The sequence below is a fragment of the Gadus morhua genome, chromosome 7 (genome assembly GCF_902167405.1).
Source record: "Gadus morhua chromosome 7, gadMor3.0, whole genome shotgun sequence".
Lineage (NCBI taxonomy): Eukaryota > Metazoa > Chordata > Actinopteri > Gadiformes > Gadidae > Gadus > Gadus morhua.
This window is the reverse complement of record NC_044054.1, coordinates 30,647,265-30,661,851: the sequence shown is the minus strand read 5'-3', so window position 1 is coordinate 30,661,851 and position 14,587 is coordinate 30,647,265. Positions and strand designations below refer to the sequence as shown.

The following is a 14,587-nucleotide window of genomic DNA, read 5'->3' as shown; positions in this document are numbered from 1 at the left end:
ATATATATATATATGTATATATTAGGGCTGTCAGTTAAACACGATATTAACGGCGTTAACGCAAACCAAAGTACAAAGTAGCAGTAGCCTAACTGCTATGTTCAAGGCAGTATGTTTGTATGTTCATCGTTTAATTGCACTATAGGCTTTTTTTTTTATCTTCCTGTTTTGATCAGTATATGCCATTGTTGTTATCAATAAAAAAACATTTGCACAAGGCAAGCCGATGCACTTCTCCATGTTGATAAGAGCATTAAAATGAGAACAATTAATGGGACAAAGAAATCAAGGGATATTTAGCATAGAAAAAAGATTTGCGATTAAATATTTTAATCGCTTGACAGCCCTAATATATATATATACAGTGGTGGGTAGCGTACTGAAAATCTATACTTTTACTAAAAGTAAAATTACTTCTAAAACTAGGGTCCGCTGTCGTAAACTAGGGCTGGCTAAAAAATAGACAGAAATAATTTTTGTCTTAAGCTAGGGTCCGCTGGCTAAGAAATAGACAGATATTCCAATGTTACTTCGAAAGGCACCTTGGAATATGTTTATATTTTCCGCAGTAAATGTAAATGGACTGCATTTATAGCGCTTTATAGCGCTTTTCTAACCATTGGCCACTCAATGCGCTTTACAATATTGCCTCACGTTCACCATTCACGCACACATTCACACACCGACGGCGGAGTCAAACCATGCAAGGCGACAGCCAGCTCGTCGGGAGCCAACAGTCAGGGTTAGGTGCCTTGCTCAAGGACACCTCGACACTCAGCTAGGAGGAGCCGGGGATCGAACCAACAACCTTCAGGTTACCAGCCAACCCGCTCTACCTCCTGAGCTACTGCCGCCCAGTTTAGACTTGTAATTAATAAGTTACTTTTGGAATGAACTTTTTTATCGCTGTCTGGTGCTACCGGGGCGGCGGTTACCGGGGAGGCGGTTACCGAGATGGCGGTTACCGGGGCGACGGTAACCGAGATGGCGGTTACCGAGGCGACGGCGCTGAGCAGGCGTGCGGCGGTGCTGCTGTCGGAGCCCCACGTGGCGTACCAGGCCACCCAGCGGGACGTGGCCCGCGTCCAGGAGCGGCTGACCGGCCTAGTGCTCCACCACGCCCGGGCCCACCAGCAGGGGAGCCAGGGCCAGGACCAGGACCAGGACCAGGGCCAGGACCAGAGCCAGGACCAGGACCAGAGCCAGGGCCAGAGCCAGGACCAGGACCAGGGCCAGAGCCAGGACCAGGACCAAGGCCAGGGCCAGAGCCAGAGCCAGGACCAGAGCCAGGACCAGGACCAGAGCCAGGGCCAGAGCCAGGACCAGGACCAGGACCAGGGCCAGAGCCAGGACCAGGACCAGGACCAGGACCAGGACCAGGACCAGGACCAGGGCCAGGGTCAGAGCCAGGACCAGGACCAAGGCCAGGGCCAGAGCCAGAGCCAGGACCAGAGCCAGGACCAGGACCAGAGCCAGGGCCAGAGCCAGGACCAGGACCAGGACCAGGGCCAGAGCCAGGACCAGGACCAGGACCAGGACCAGGACCAGGACCAGGGCCAGGGTCAGAGCCAGGACCAGGACCAAGGCCAGGGCCAGAGCCAGAGCCAGGACCAGAGCCAGGACCAGGACCAGGACCAGGACCAGGACCAGGACCAGGGCTACACTGGGGACTAGAACCAGGCGTTAGAGCTAAAAGGGGAGACGTGTATCTGGGAGTGTTACTGGTTCTAAATCCAGTATCTATGGTTCTAACAGTTGGATGGTTACTGGTTCTAACCCAGTATCTATGGTTCTATCAGAGGGAGTGTTACTGGTTCTAAACCCAATATCTATGGTTCTTACAGTGCTGGTTACTGGTTCTAAACCCAGTATATTCTAACAGAGGGATGGTTACTGGTTCTAAACCCAGTATCTGGTTCTATCAGAGGGAGTGTTACTGGTTCTAAACCCAGTATCTATGGTTCTAACCCCAGTATCTAAACTGTGTCTCTAGGCCGGAGGAGCCGGAGACCCTGATGAGTCTGTCGGCCCAGATGACCCTCTACCAGAAAGACCTGGCTCTGCTGCCCGACACCATCAAGGTCTGACCTCTCACAACTTGACCTAACTCTGAATAATGCTCCAAAGGAAGGACTTTACCAACGATGTACTGTATATCATCCTGTTACTAGCTCAACTCGTCAGTACAACCGGGGGTCGGCTTAGCTCGGCTTAGCTCAGGAGGTAGAGCAGTTGCCTTGTAACCGAAAGGTTGCTAGTTCGATCCCCAGCTCCTCCTAGCTGAGTGTTGATGCGTCCCTGAGCAAGACACTTAACCCTAACTGCTCCTGACGAGCTGGCTGTCGCCTTGCATGGTTGACTCTGCCGTCGGTGTGTCAACGTGTGTATTAACCGATGTAAGTCGCTTTGAATAAAAGCGTCTGCTAAATAATAATAATAATATATTTAATTTGTAGAGAGAAAAAAATAAAAATAAAAAGGTGTTTGGCCCCTGGCCCGGGGCTCCACCCTGGTGACGTAGGCCCTGCAGACGACCGCCAGGGACCTGCTGCGGCGCTACGCCAGCAGCCCCGACGCCCAGAGGGCCGCCCGGGCCTTCCTCGCCTTAGGACCTCTGGGAGGACACCCAGGGGGCGGTCCGGGCCTTCCTCGCCTGAGGACCTCTGGGAGGACACCCAGGGCCTTCCTCGCCTGAGGACCTCTGGGAGGACCTCTGGGAGGACACCCAGGGGGTTCCTCACCTGAGGACCTCTGGGAGGACACCCAGGGGGCCGCCCGGGCCTTCCTCGCCTGAGGACCTCTGGGAGGACACCCAGGGGGCCGCCCGGGCCTTCCTCACCTGAGGACACCCAGGGGGCGGTCCGGGCCTTCCTCGCCTGAGGACCTCTGGGAGGACACCCAGAGGGCCGCCCGGGCCTTCCTCGTCTGAGGACCTCTGGGAGGACACCCAGGGGGCGGTCCGGGCCTTCCTCGTCTGAGGACCTCTGGGAGGACACCCAGGGGGCCGCCCGGGCCTTCCTCGCCTGAGGACCTCTGGGAGGACACCCAGGGGGCCGCCCGGGCCTTCCTCACCTGAGGACCTCTGGGAGGACACCCAGAGGGCCGCCCGGGCCTTCCTCGCCTGAGGACCTCTGGGAGGACACCCAGGGGGCGGTCCGGGCCTTCCTCGCCTGAGGACCTCTGGGAGGACACGCAGGGGGTTCCTCACCTGAGGACCTCTGGGAGGACACCCAGAGGGCCGCCCGGGCCTTCCTCGCCTGAGGACCTCTGGGAGGACACCCAGGGCCTTCCTCGCCTGAGGACCTCTGGGAGGACACGCAGGGGGTTCCTCACCTGAGGACCTCTGGGAGGACACCCAGAGGGCCGCCCGGGCCTTCCTCGCCTGAGGACCTCTGGGAGGACACCCAGGGGGTTCCTCACCTGAGGACCTCTGGGAGGACACCCAGGGGGTTCCTCGCCTGAGGACCTCTGGGAGGACACCCAGGGGGTTCCTCGCCTGAGGACCTCTGGGAGGACACCCAGAGGGCGGCCCGCACGTTCTTCACCTCTCCTCTCTGGGTCCACATGCGAGCGCCTAGGCCTAATGGCATTCAAAATCCCTGAAGAGCTGCATAAAGTAGAGGCAAATCAGTCGGCGTCCCTCTCTAAGGAGCAGCTGCTAACCAACTACACTGACGTCTTCATGGACCCAATCGGGTCAGTCCCAGGTGTAATACACTTTGAGCTTGATCCAAATGTATCTCTTGTACAATGTGCACCTCGAAATGTTCCGGTAGCGTTGAGGGAGAAGGTCAAACTTCAAACATAAAGCGATCCAATTCCACGGACACATACTGCCCCGGACTGAAGATCGACCCAGAGAAAACACGGGCTGTGTCGGAGATGCCGACTCCTACGGATGCAAAAGCTGTGCAACCCTTCATCGGGTTCGTGACATTCCTGCCAAAGCTCTCGGAGGTCTGTGAGCCACTCCGCAGACTCCTGGGCTGTGAAATAAATCGACTGGTCTCGAATACACCTGTTCTCAGTTACTATGATGTCACAAAGCCTGTCACTGTCCCGAGTGATGCCAGCATGAATGGGCTGGGATGCTGCTTGCTGCAAGGGGGGCAGCCTGTGGCTTTTGTCTCGAGAGCCCTGACACAAACGGAGCAAAACTATACTCAAATCGAGAAAGAGTGTTTGAGCATAGTCTTCGCATGCCAAAGATTCCACCAATACTATTTATATGGCAGAGAAACGGTCACTGCAGAAACAGACCACAAACCACTGATCACGATCTTCAAGAAGCCACTCCTGAGTGCACCGAAATGTCTCCAGGGAATGCTGATGCAGCTGCAGTGTTACAACCTCGATGTGGTGTACAAGCCCGGGCAAAAAATGTACGTCAGTGACACTTTAAGTCGAATCACCTGGCGGAAGGAGACGACAGAGGGTTTTTAAGGGCCGGGCACACGCCAGACGGGGGAAGAAACCGAGCTGGAGAGACGCAGTAAGGAAAGAACGCACCATACCGCATTTAACGCCGGAACACTTCCTTCCCCAGGACTGAGCGGGAGAAGCCGCGAGCGAGAACCACGCTGACCTCACCGACGGACCAGACCCGGAGACGCCTCCCCCTTTTTTCCCCAATTGAGGAAGAATTTCAGTTTCTTTATGATTTCCTCTTTTTGAGCTGCAGGCAATAAACCCGTTGCACAGAGCCCTGCTTGAACGTTTTCAATCGTGATCCCAACCGCCGACGACCGGGGTTGCCACAAACTCACAATAATCATAGAGTGGCAGGATACACACGCACACAAACACGCATACAGTGGCAACACCCCCCCCCCCACACACACACACACACACACACACACACACACAGTGGCAACAAACACATGAAGAAACCTCACGACTTGGACGTAATGAAAAAATGAAAAATAAATAAAAGTTGTTGATGTAGATTTATTATGTTATTACAGTATATGTTCGAATGTGATACTATAGTAACAAGGAGTTGTTGATATAGAGTTATGTTATTACAGCCTATGTTTGAATGTGATACTATAATATCGAGGAGTTGTTGATATAGAGTTATGTTATTACAGCCTATGTTTGAATGTGATACTATAATAACAAGGAGTTGTTGATATAGAATTATGTTATGTTATTACAGCCTGCAATGGTGATTGAGAAGTGAAGAGTTTGAAGTGCTTAATAACAGAACATTAATCTAAAGGAAGGAAGATGTTATGGATGTTGAGTATTGAGCACCTAGTAACACCGATGGTCGTTGTTATGTAATGATGAGGCCCATAATGCTGTGCGCGGTGGTTGACTTATTCCTTCAATAAAAGCTTGAACTGAAACAGTTGTCGCCACCTGCTGGTGGTTTCATGAACTCGTTTATACTGAACCGAAGAGGCAGCCTGCAATGGACAACTTTAAACAAATATTTGAGAATATACAATGGGCATCATTCAAATAAAAAGGTTAAAGTCAACACAGATCATTGTATTCATCTTTAATTCTCTTTTAGGCAACAGGCATGCTTCAACATGGTTATACTTCAGCAAATATTGTTTTAGAGCCTTGGTTCTTGTCCTCTGAGTTCCAAACCTTTCACAAAGGAGAAATATGTGTCTACCCAGGACCCAAACTTAAAAATAATGCATCATGAATTGCCTTAACATCTACATTGATAAACTACTGATGAAGAACACAACAAACCATGAATTTAAAAATAATAAGAAATGTATTTATCTCATGATGAAAGTACATCACAGCCATAATCCAATATAGTGAGTACATGTATAAAAATATAAGAATAGTGTATAAGCACGCGTAATAATTTGCACAATTAACTTGAAAAAATGAGGGAAAAGAAGCAGTAAGTCAATACACTCGGTGATTCAGTGTTCGAGCTGGAGTGGGGAGTGTTGCCAAGCATTTAACGGACACAGAACAACAGAAACAAAATCAAATAATTAATTTAAACATCGTGATCTTGACTGAGCGAATCACAGAAGTCTCACTCGATGTCACCTCAGCCAGAGAGCGAACAGGTTGTCAGGTCCAGATTAATGAGAAGAGAGGGGGGGGGGCGGGGAAGCCCATGCTAGTGAACGGAACATTCTACAGCACTGAGAAGAGCCTTGTAATAATAGCCTTTATTCATTGAAGTTTTATTTATTTTTAGCGCTGGGAGAGGTACCAACCCCTGGACTGACCTTCTCCTTGGTATTGGCGTTAGTCTTCAGGCCCTCGAGTGTCTCGATGATCTCCAGGTAGCCAGGCTTTTCCTTTGACTTCTCTTCCTCTATCAGCATGTCGATGTAGTCAGAAGTTGAGAGTGGATCGGGCCTCAGAGCGATCTTCTTTAGGGTGTTGAGACACTGGGCTGAGCGCTCAATCAGCCTGACTGCCTCCTCAAGTAGTTGTTGGTACTCCAGCTGCATCTTTGTGATGATGTCACCAACGGACATGGCTGCCGAATAGGCCTCCTCATACCTTATTTTCAGGTCCTTAAAGGTTCGTTTCTCGGTCACCGTCTCGGTACCCCAGTAGAAACCCTCAAGGACATGCTTCGATTTACCGCACTTGCATTGGACGCACGTACCAGTAATGGTAAAGACCTCACACCAATAACGGAGACCCCATATTACCCCGCATGATTTGTGGCAAGTGACCTTGCATGTCTTACAGTTAACTGAATTTTTGTTGCCTGGCAATTTAGCAGGCCTTGTGACGGGGACCTCATACTCAAATTCCCCACTGACTGCGATCACTGACTCCTCTGCTTTGAGAATTAGAGATTCTTGTTTAATCTCCCCGTGTTTAGTTAAGGCCATTTTTATCTTAATCCTGAGATTCTCAAGGGAGATCTGAAGCTGAGCTCTCTCCCTGAGCACCTGCTTCGTTAAGGTCAAGCTCTTAGGATTAATCTTGTGCAGGGCAGAAAAGAATCTTGCCATGCTTTTGTTTCCCTTTTTCCAAAACAGTTTATCCACGTCCCCCTCGTTCTCATCATCGTCACTGGTATCATCTTCGTTGTTTGCAGCAGGTATCTTTCTGACCGTGTTATTGAATTTGAAGTGAATTGGTAAACCATCTTTCCCTTTAGGACATGGGACCTGAGCCACTTTGATTGCCTCAAGAACCGGAGGATCATTGCCATCTGAGAATGTCACCATAATCTGGATGTTCTCTTCTACATCGTTGCCAAATATTTTGAGCACTGAGTCAAACACGTATTTTTGTGTTTTTGTAAGCCGAGCACTAGACGCTTCGGCCACGAAGCAGATGGCATCAATCTCGCTGACTCCATGTTCAGCTCTGAAAAGCGTTTCTATCTGACTGACTGTCAACTCATCTCTCTCTATGCCTCTCGTGTCTCCGAAACCCGGCGTGTCAACAATAGTCAGGGAGTGGTCGATCTGGAAGCCCTCTTGGTGGTAGAGCTTGTACACGTTGACTTCAGAGGTCTGGCTGTGAGCCTGAGACTTGGCCGTGCCTTCGTCTACCAACTTGAATCTAAAGGTATCCTCCGCTGTGACCCCCAGGATGTAGTTGATCATCCTGTTGACCAGGGTGGTCTTCCCCGACCCAGTGCCTCCTATAACCATGATGGTGCGGTTCTGTTTCCCAGAGTCTTTTCCAAACGTGAAGCATTTGCATCCCTCTATATTCATGGAATGGGAATTCAGAGGAAGAGTGTAAACATCCAGAGTACCTGAAGGTCCTTTAATCTTCCTGCCGTCATTCCTAACAGCTTCTGCCAACCGCGCAGGGCGCTTCCCAAAATGTTTTTGGTAAGTAGTTTTGAGCATTGCAGCCATATTTGTTAACTTCTCAGGATTCTGACTAATTCAAACGGTTGTAAGATCTTCTGAGGCGTTGAGAAGATAGCAGGAAGGTTAGGCCTGACAATCAACAGTTTGTACCCTGTCTGAAACCAGGTTGATTCTCGTAGAAATATCCCTGGTGTGATCTGCAAATGAGACACAAACATGTCAGGAAAACCTCTGCATGTTTGTGTATATACATCTGTGTGTGTGTGTGTGTGTGTGTGTGTGTGTGTGTGTGTGTGTGTGTGTGTGTGTGTGTGTGTGTGTGTGTGTGTGTGTGTGTGTGTGTGTGTGTGTGTGTGTGTGTGTGTGTGTGTGTGTCCAATTGGGGAGGACAAACAGAGAGAACTATTGTTGAACAATAGGAATAAGCCTGTAAGCCTAACAGGGAGGAGCTGGGAAAAGACCAAAATAGGGCGGGAAATGCACAAAACATCCACTGTGACATGTTCTGTGGTCCGAACAAAGGCCTATAGAGATTATATAGGCTGCTCGTCTGCATCCACCAAATGAACACTCTCAAACTGCGAAAGCCAAGTTCATAACTCTTGATTTCGTTATTCAGTGAACTAAAGCTACTTTAATTTCTTTGGGATACTTGAGGGAATTTCTCTTACTGATTCATGCTGCCAAATTAAAGTCTTTGAGTCAGTGATATTCTGATGATACTACAAACATTACCCTACATTTACCTCTGGGAAGAGCATTTAATTATTCCATTATCGGGCTTTCAAAGGGAAAATGGCAATACAATGCTGTTGATTCATTGATAACAATGCTGTGGTCGCTAATGTGAGCACAGCTGTTTATGGGAACAAAATGGTTCATTGCCTTTGGCTGCGCATGCAGCCAACATGTTTTTAAACGGGAAACCCGAATATTGACAGGACTCGAGAACTCTTCTGAAAATCTTAAATCAACATAAATGTACCGTAGCCTAACAAGAACGTTGATAGTACAATAAAAATAATACAAACTTTTAAGAGGTTGATTTTGCTGATCTCCCGGTTTTGTTATAACTTCTGTTCAAGTGATAATAAAGTCTTTATCTTTCAAACTCCGGCTTTCTCTACCTCTTCTATTTTCTTAAAGTGTTAAAGTATTGCATTCTATCCGCCACATAAGAAAGCAAACCTAATTCATAAAATGCTTCCAATTGTTCTCACCTTTGGTTCCCCTGGTTAGTCAGTTGGCGGGAAGGGGGGTTGAGCAGATGCAGTGAAGTTGAGTCGCACGTTTCCGTAGATGTCCTATGAAAAAGATGTCGTAACTTTTTTAATCAGAAAAACATGAAAGTGTAACACGTGTGTTACCCATTTTATATATAAGTAGGCTATACGTGTTAGCCTATGCATATGCTCTTGGGCGTGATTTCCACTGGTGACGAGGGGGACATGTCCCCTGCTCTTTTCAAAATCCCGTTTGTGTCCCCCCCATCTTTTTAAACTGCAAAAAAAAAAAAAAGTTCTTTAGGGTGCACTCACACTAGGCCATCTGGCCGTGGCCGTTGGCAGTCGCAACTGTGGCCTGGCCACAGTTAATAAAAAAAAAAAGGTTATTTACTGTTTGGCCAGCCTTCAGATTCTGGCTGAGAATGTGAATTGAGCTGCTGATTGTAAGGCCCTGATATATCTAAAAATAAAAAAATAAAAAATTGCTACGGACGAGTAGCGGACACAGAGGGGGTTTTCCCGGGTTTTTCATAAGAATGAAACGCCAACAGCAGTTCAATTTAATGTATTTCTTTGGAGAGGGGATGAAAAGAAAGAAAGGACTTGTGAGTTGGTTGATTAGTGGTTGTAAAACAGCATGCTCTGTGTGTGTGTGTGTCATAGGCGTAGCGGCCATATACATTGGGGGGTACAAGTCCCCCCCAATGTTCAGATATGCCCAAAATGTCCCCCCCAATAAATCGCTGGGAATAGGGATATAGCAATTCAATATTTCTATGGGAAGAACACTTAGTTTTTCCCTGAATTACACTCCGTTCCGTTCATCTCTGCACAAAGTGCGCGCCGCACACCCTAAATAACTCAATCCGATTCCATCTACAGCTCTTACAGCCAATGAGAATATGGCTGTTCGGGCTAGCTAGCCAATGGGATAGATCCAAGATTTGATTCGTCCCCGCACGTGCGGCTCGGTGACGGTGACTTGTCACTCGATTGCATTGGTCATCAACCGTCTTTTTTACATGACCACGGAATCAAAAACATCAACAACAGCAAATGATTGGCGTGTTACGATCGAAAACACAGGTAAGTTCTGAAGCTTTTGATAGTGTCTCTCAAATTTCGTGGGTTTTGGTCGCTTCTCTAGCGAGCAGCATCAGTAGCTATGTGTTACCTATGTAATAAGCCAGCTAGATGACGTTGGCCCCGGCCCCATTCCGTAATTCCAACCCCTCATTATGCCGACGTCTCAATGTTCCGAAATGTTCCCCATTAGATCTAAATGCATGGGCAGTTTGGTTTTAAATGTGCTGGGGACAGTGATGCATTCGGAAGTGCATTTTCAGAAGTGCTGGGTACAATGAGGATGCACTCGTTTTTCTCTCTTTAGTGCAGTTAATGAAAGGTTCTGAAAGACGGCATACCCATGTAGCTAATACTTAGGAATAAAATGTATACAAAATCTGCCTGGCACGTTTTATGAAGAAAACGTTTCCAAAAAGTATCGGACATATGACCCACAATGTTCTGCTCCATGTATCCAATGTTGACAACCTAACATGACATGGCTAAGCTACCAACATAAACAAGATTAGCTAGGAAAGGAAATTAACTTCTTGTTCAAGTTCAGAAGGGGCAAACGTGTGGCTACACTACACACAGCACTACAAAAGTCGTCAAGATTGTATTTGGTGCTGCTTAGTGTGAGAGAGAGGGCGAGAGAGACAGAGAGAGAGGCCTGATTCACAAATTAACAAATGCCAGTGACAGTAAAGGTGTTGGCAAGCTGTTACAAATATGCATTAGCAACCTTTGCTGGTTTAAGTGAATTCACCATCCTCTTTAGGGTAACTAGGCTTGGAGGTGTGGAGAGCGAAAGAGAGGAGAAGAGCAAGGGATTGGGAGTAGGAGAAGGGAGGTAAGGATGATAGTAGAATCTCATGTTAGCCAGGCCTGCCTCAAAATTGGCTCTGTGTCGCACACACGCACTTGTGTATGTCACCACGGGTAAATCTTTCGAATGCACTGTAGGCCTACGAAGTGCACACCCATTCACAGCACTCCATTTTAGGAACTATCAATGTTGTACATTGTAACAACAAGCCTGCGTGAAGTTTTAACTTGTCTCTCATGATGTAAGTGCTGCTTGTGTTATTTCAGTCGTCATGAGCAAGAGGGTTGCAGAGACCTTCGGCAATGTTTTGCCTCGTCTCAGAAAAGAAGCAAAGTAAGTAAAGAGGGGTGAGAAAATGAGAAGTGTTAACCTATCAGTTGTAGCATTACAGTACAGAAGAGTTAATAGACTACAAAAAACTAGTCATAGAATTATTGTCATTCAGATCAAAAGTGGTTTGTTCACTATCTGAGAAAGGAACAGTACTTGTTATCTGATAATATCTCTTCCCTGTGGCATGTTCACTTTGGTGTGTTCAGAATAAAGAGAGTGAAGCACAGAGAGAGCAAGAACGTTTGGAGGATGAAAGCAGTGTGTGTCAATCTGGTAGTGACATAGAGGTGAGTAGCCTAAGAGAGGAGTTCTGGAAACTAGTAGGGCCTTGGCTTTTCCTATGTTCAATGCAATTTGTAAGTTACTTTGGATAAAAGTGTCTGCAAAATGATTGTCAAAGAGTAAATATTAATGGTTTAAACCGAATTGTGACATTAGAGCAGAATCCTGTTGGCAGTGGCACTGATGTCTATAGTGTGTTTCAGTTGTCTACTGGTAAATAGTTTGCTGATATCTGTGATATTATTCCTTCCATGTTTCCTCTGTTGTGTTCAGAGTAGAGCTAGTGAGCCGGCGGGAGAGACAGAAAGTTTGGAGGATGAAAGCACAGGGAGAGTTTGTCAATCTAGTGGTGGCATAGAGGTGAGTCGCCTAAGAGAGGAGTAATATGAAAGGTTAAGAAGGAATCATGACATTCAAGCAGAATCCTGTTAGCACACATGTATATAGTGTAGGGTGGTCAAAAAAATGTATACTCAGATACTAATCGATTAAAATTAAAAAAAATAATATCTGATTAGACACAGTATCGATACTAAAATCGCTGTCTTCATCATCTTCATCTTTTTTTTTTCTCGCCTCCTTCAACACAATTATACACATGCAGCGTTGCAGTTGCTAATATAGCAATATAATAATTATTAGATCAAGTCTCATTCAAAGTTACAAAACATTGTATTATGTATGTATTCATAGATTAATCCATAACTAATCAGAAAACATTTAGGTTATGTCCTTGACATGTCTTTAACAGTGCATCATTCATTACGGCTAATGGTTTCACCATGAGATTAGCTCAGTGCGCTCTCTCATGAAACTCATCTATGTACTTATTAAACAAGTGGTTGAAAATATCAGAAAATCTATGTTTTCTAAGGGGTAACAAAAGTTTTGGGGTGACTTCTATTTAGGTCCATGAGATAGATGCACCTGGGTGTGTTTTACTCAACATTGGCAAATGTGATGGTTATGCAATAAAAAATGTAATGGAAGTAAGAAATGGCTGGATTTTGTGTCCTTGTTGTGGTGGTGCAGGTGTTTGTTTATGTGTTTTTTGTAAAAAAAAAAGACAAAACATCAATGAATTAATGTGGAAAAAAAAGAACTGACTGGATTGGTTGAAATATTGAGGAGCACAAAATGTTATATTTAATTAAAAAAGTAAAGGAAAACAGAGCTATGAAGTATATGTGTGTCAACCTTTTCCTAATTTCAGGTCTTCCACACTCCCAGACTGCTTGGTCACATCCAGTATTAAAGTGTTTTAAACATCCATCCCTTGAAAGGTCTTCAAAATTAGGTGCTAGGTATTGAGATTTTGCTCTCAGAGTGCACCAGATTGATGCATGTTCAAAATCTTTGCCTGGGGGGGGCCGGACCCTGCCCCCAGGCATTTGTCCCCCCCAATGTTGAAACCATGGCTACACCTCTGGTGTGTGTGTGTGTGTGTGTGTGTGTGTGTGTGTGTGTGTGTGTGTGTGTGTGTGTGTGTGTGTGTGTGTGTGTGTGTGTGTGTGTGTGTGTGTGTGTGTGTGTGTGTGTGCGTGCGTGCGTGCGTGCGTGCGTGTGTGTGTGTGCATGTGTGTGTGAGAAAAAAATTGTTATTTTCCAAAACTAATGTCAACCTAAATACATATAGCCTAACTGTTTTACTCTGGTGCTGTAGCAGGTCAATAAAGGTTTAATCATAGCAGTTGTGAGGTGGCCTATTCTTTACAATACAATGACGTGAACGCACCTGGTTGTACCGTCTGGCCCAGGTCCAGAGGTGGGTAGTAACTCTACATTTACTCCGTCACAAATACTTGAGTAACCTTTTGAATCAATTGATCTATTTTTTCCATGAGGGACTTCTTCAGCCAACGTTTCGATCACGTGACTATTTTAACTAATAAAATCCTCACAAAATGATGCTGCCAATTAAATGCAGTCAATTGAGTCAAATGACAATTGTTCTTAATAAACAAAAAAACACTTGCCTAATGGCTCCGATTCCGCGCTCCGGTTCCGACCGCGCCAATGTTGTATCCGTGGCTGTGACGGGCTATGTTCACAGGAGCAGAACACGCAGATTTTAGCAACTATCTGGGTGACTCAAGAAAATGAAACTGTAAGAGACAATCACAACTTCTCACGCAGTAGCAATCAAACAAACTCACACATACTCACAATCACACAGACACAAACTCACACACTAACAATCACACACTCACCATCACATTGACACAAACTCACACACACTCACAATCACAGAGACACTGTTCTTCTGTGAAACCCCTTTCCAGTTCTCCCTGAACTCACTTCTCATGCCCTGAGTCTGGGTCTGAGTGGTCTCTTTTTTCAGCCTCTAGTTTCATACGTTAAGTGAGTTTGCCAGCCGGTTTTGATAATTTTATTTAAGGTTGATGTATTTCATTTTGCAAATAATTCATTTATTATTTTTTTAGTTGAAGGTTTGTTTAGATTTTTTTAAAGACCTTATTAATTGTTCTATTTAAAACGATGTTATTTAACATATCTTTATTTGAACATTGCTGTTTTATATTTTGTTTGTGTCTATTTTGCACCGGTTGTGTAGCTCTGTATATTTAAAAAATATATCCGGAGAAACTCAGTACTTGTACTCTTGAGTACTTGAGTAGTCTTTTCACTGCATCCTTTTTCACTCTTACTTGAGTAATTATTTTTATGAATACTTTTACTTCTACTTGAGTATTTATAGTCTTAAAGTAACAGTACTTTACACGAGTCAATTTTTTGGCTAATTTACTCACCTCTGCCCAGGTCCAGGTTCAGCCTTCAACAGAATTAAGACCAGCTCCGGGTAGACCTAAAGAAAAGCTCAGTGTTAAATACCGCACTGCAGGGGCGTTTCTAGGTTTCATAAACATCCGGGGCTTAGCCCAGAGGGAAAAGGAAAATGGGCGCATAGCCACTCGAGTGGTAACGTTCAAAACATCGTCGCAACAACTTCATTGTATTAGGTATAACTGATCAAAGAACGTTCTGTCCTACCTTGGCTGTCCTGGCCGCGTCTTCTGAGAGCAGGATCAGGATGAGAGCTCCGTCCCCTACGGCGC

The 14,587-nt window shown here is 46.1% G+C and overlaps 1 protein-coding gene and 1 long non-coding RNA gene across 2 annotated transcripts; both read right to left on the bottom strand.

Annotated features, from left to right (window-relative positions):
- Positions 1 to 5,499: 5,499 nt before the first annotated feature.
- LOC115547583 (uncharacterized) lies at positions 5,500 to 9,082 on the bottom strand. Its single transcript, XM_030361909.1, has 2 exons — positions 8,996 to 9,082; positions 5,500 to 7,972 (listed from the first exon to the last, which is right to left on the bottom strand). Exon 2 carries the CDS (start codon positions 7,818 to 7,820, stop codon positions 6,168 to 6,170), a length of 1,653 nt encoding a protein of 550 aa, XP_030217769.1. The 5' UTR covers positions 7,821 to 7,972; positions 8,996 to 9,082; the 3' UTR covers positions 5,500 to 6,167.
- A 4,070-nt stretch (positions 9,083 to 13,152) lies between these two features.
- Positions 13,153 to 14,587, bottom strand: LOC115546940 (uncharacterized). Its single transcript, XR_003977308.1, has 3 exons — positions 14,523 to 14,587; positions 14,282 to 14,337; positions 13,153 to 13,551 (listed from the first exon to the last, which is right to left on the bottom strand). It is a non-coding gene; the product is annotated as an uncharacterized LOC115546940 (long non-coding RNA).

Excerpts from the sequence above, each read along its gene's own strand:
- LOC115547583 (XM_030361909.1), bottom strand. The coding sequence starts at position 7,820 with ATGGCTGCAATGCTCAAAACTACTTACCAAAAACATTTTGGGAAGCGC.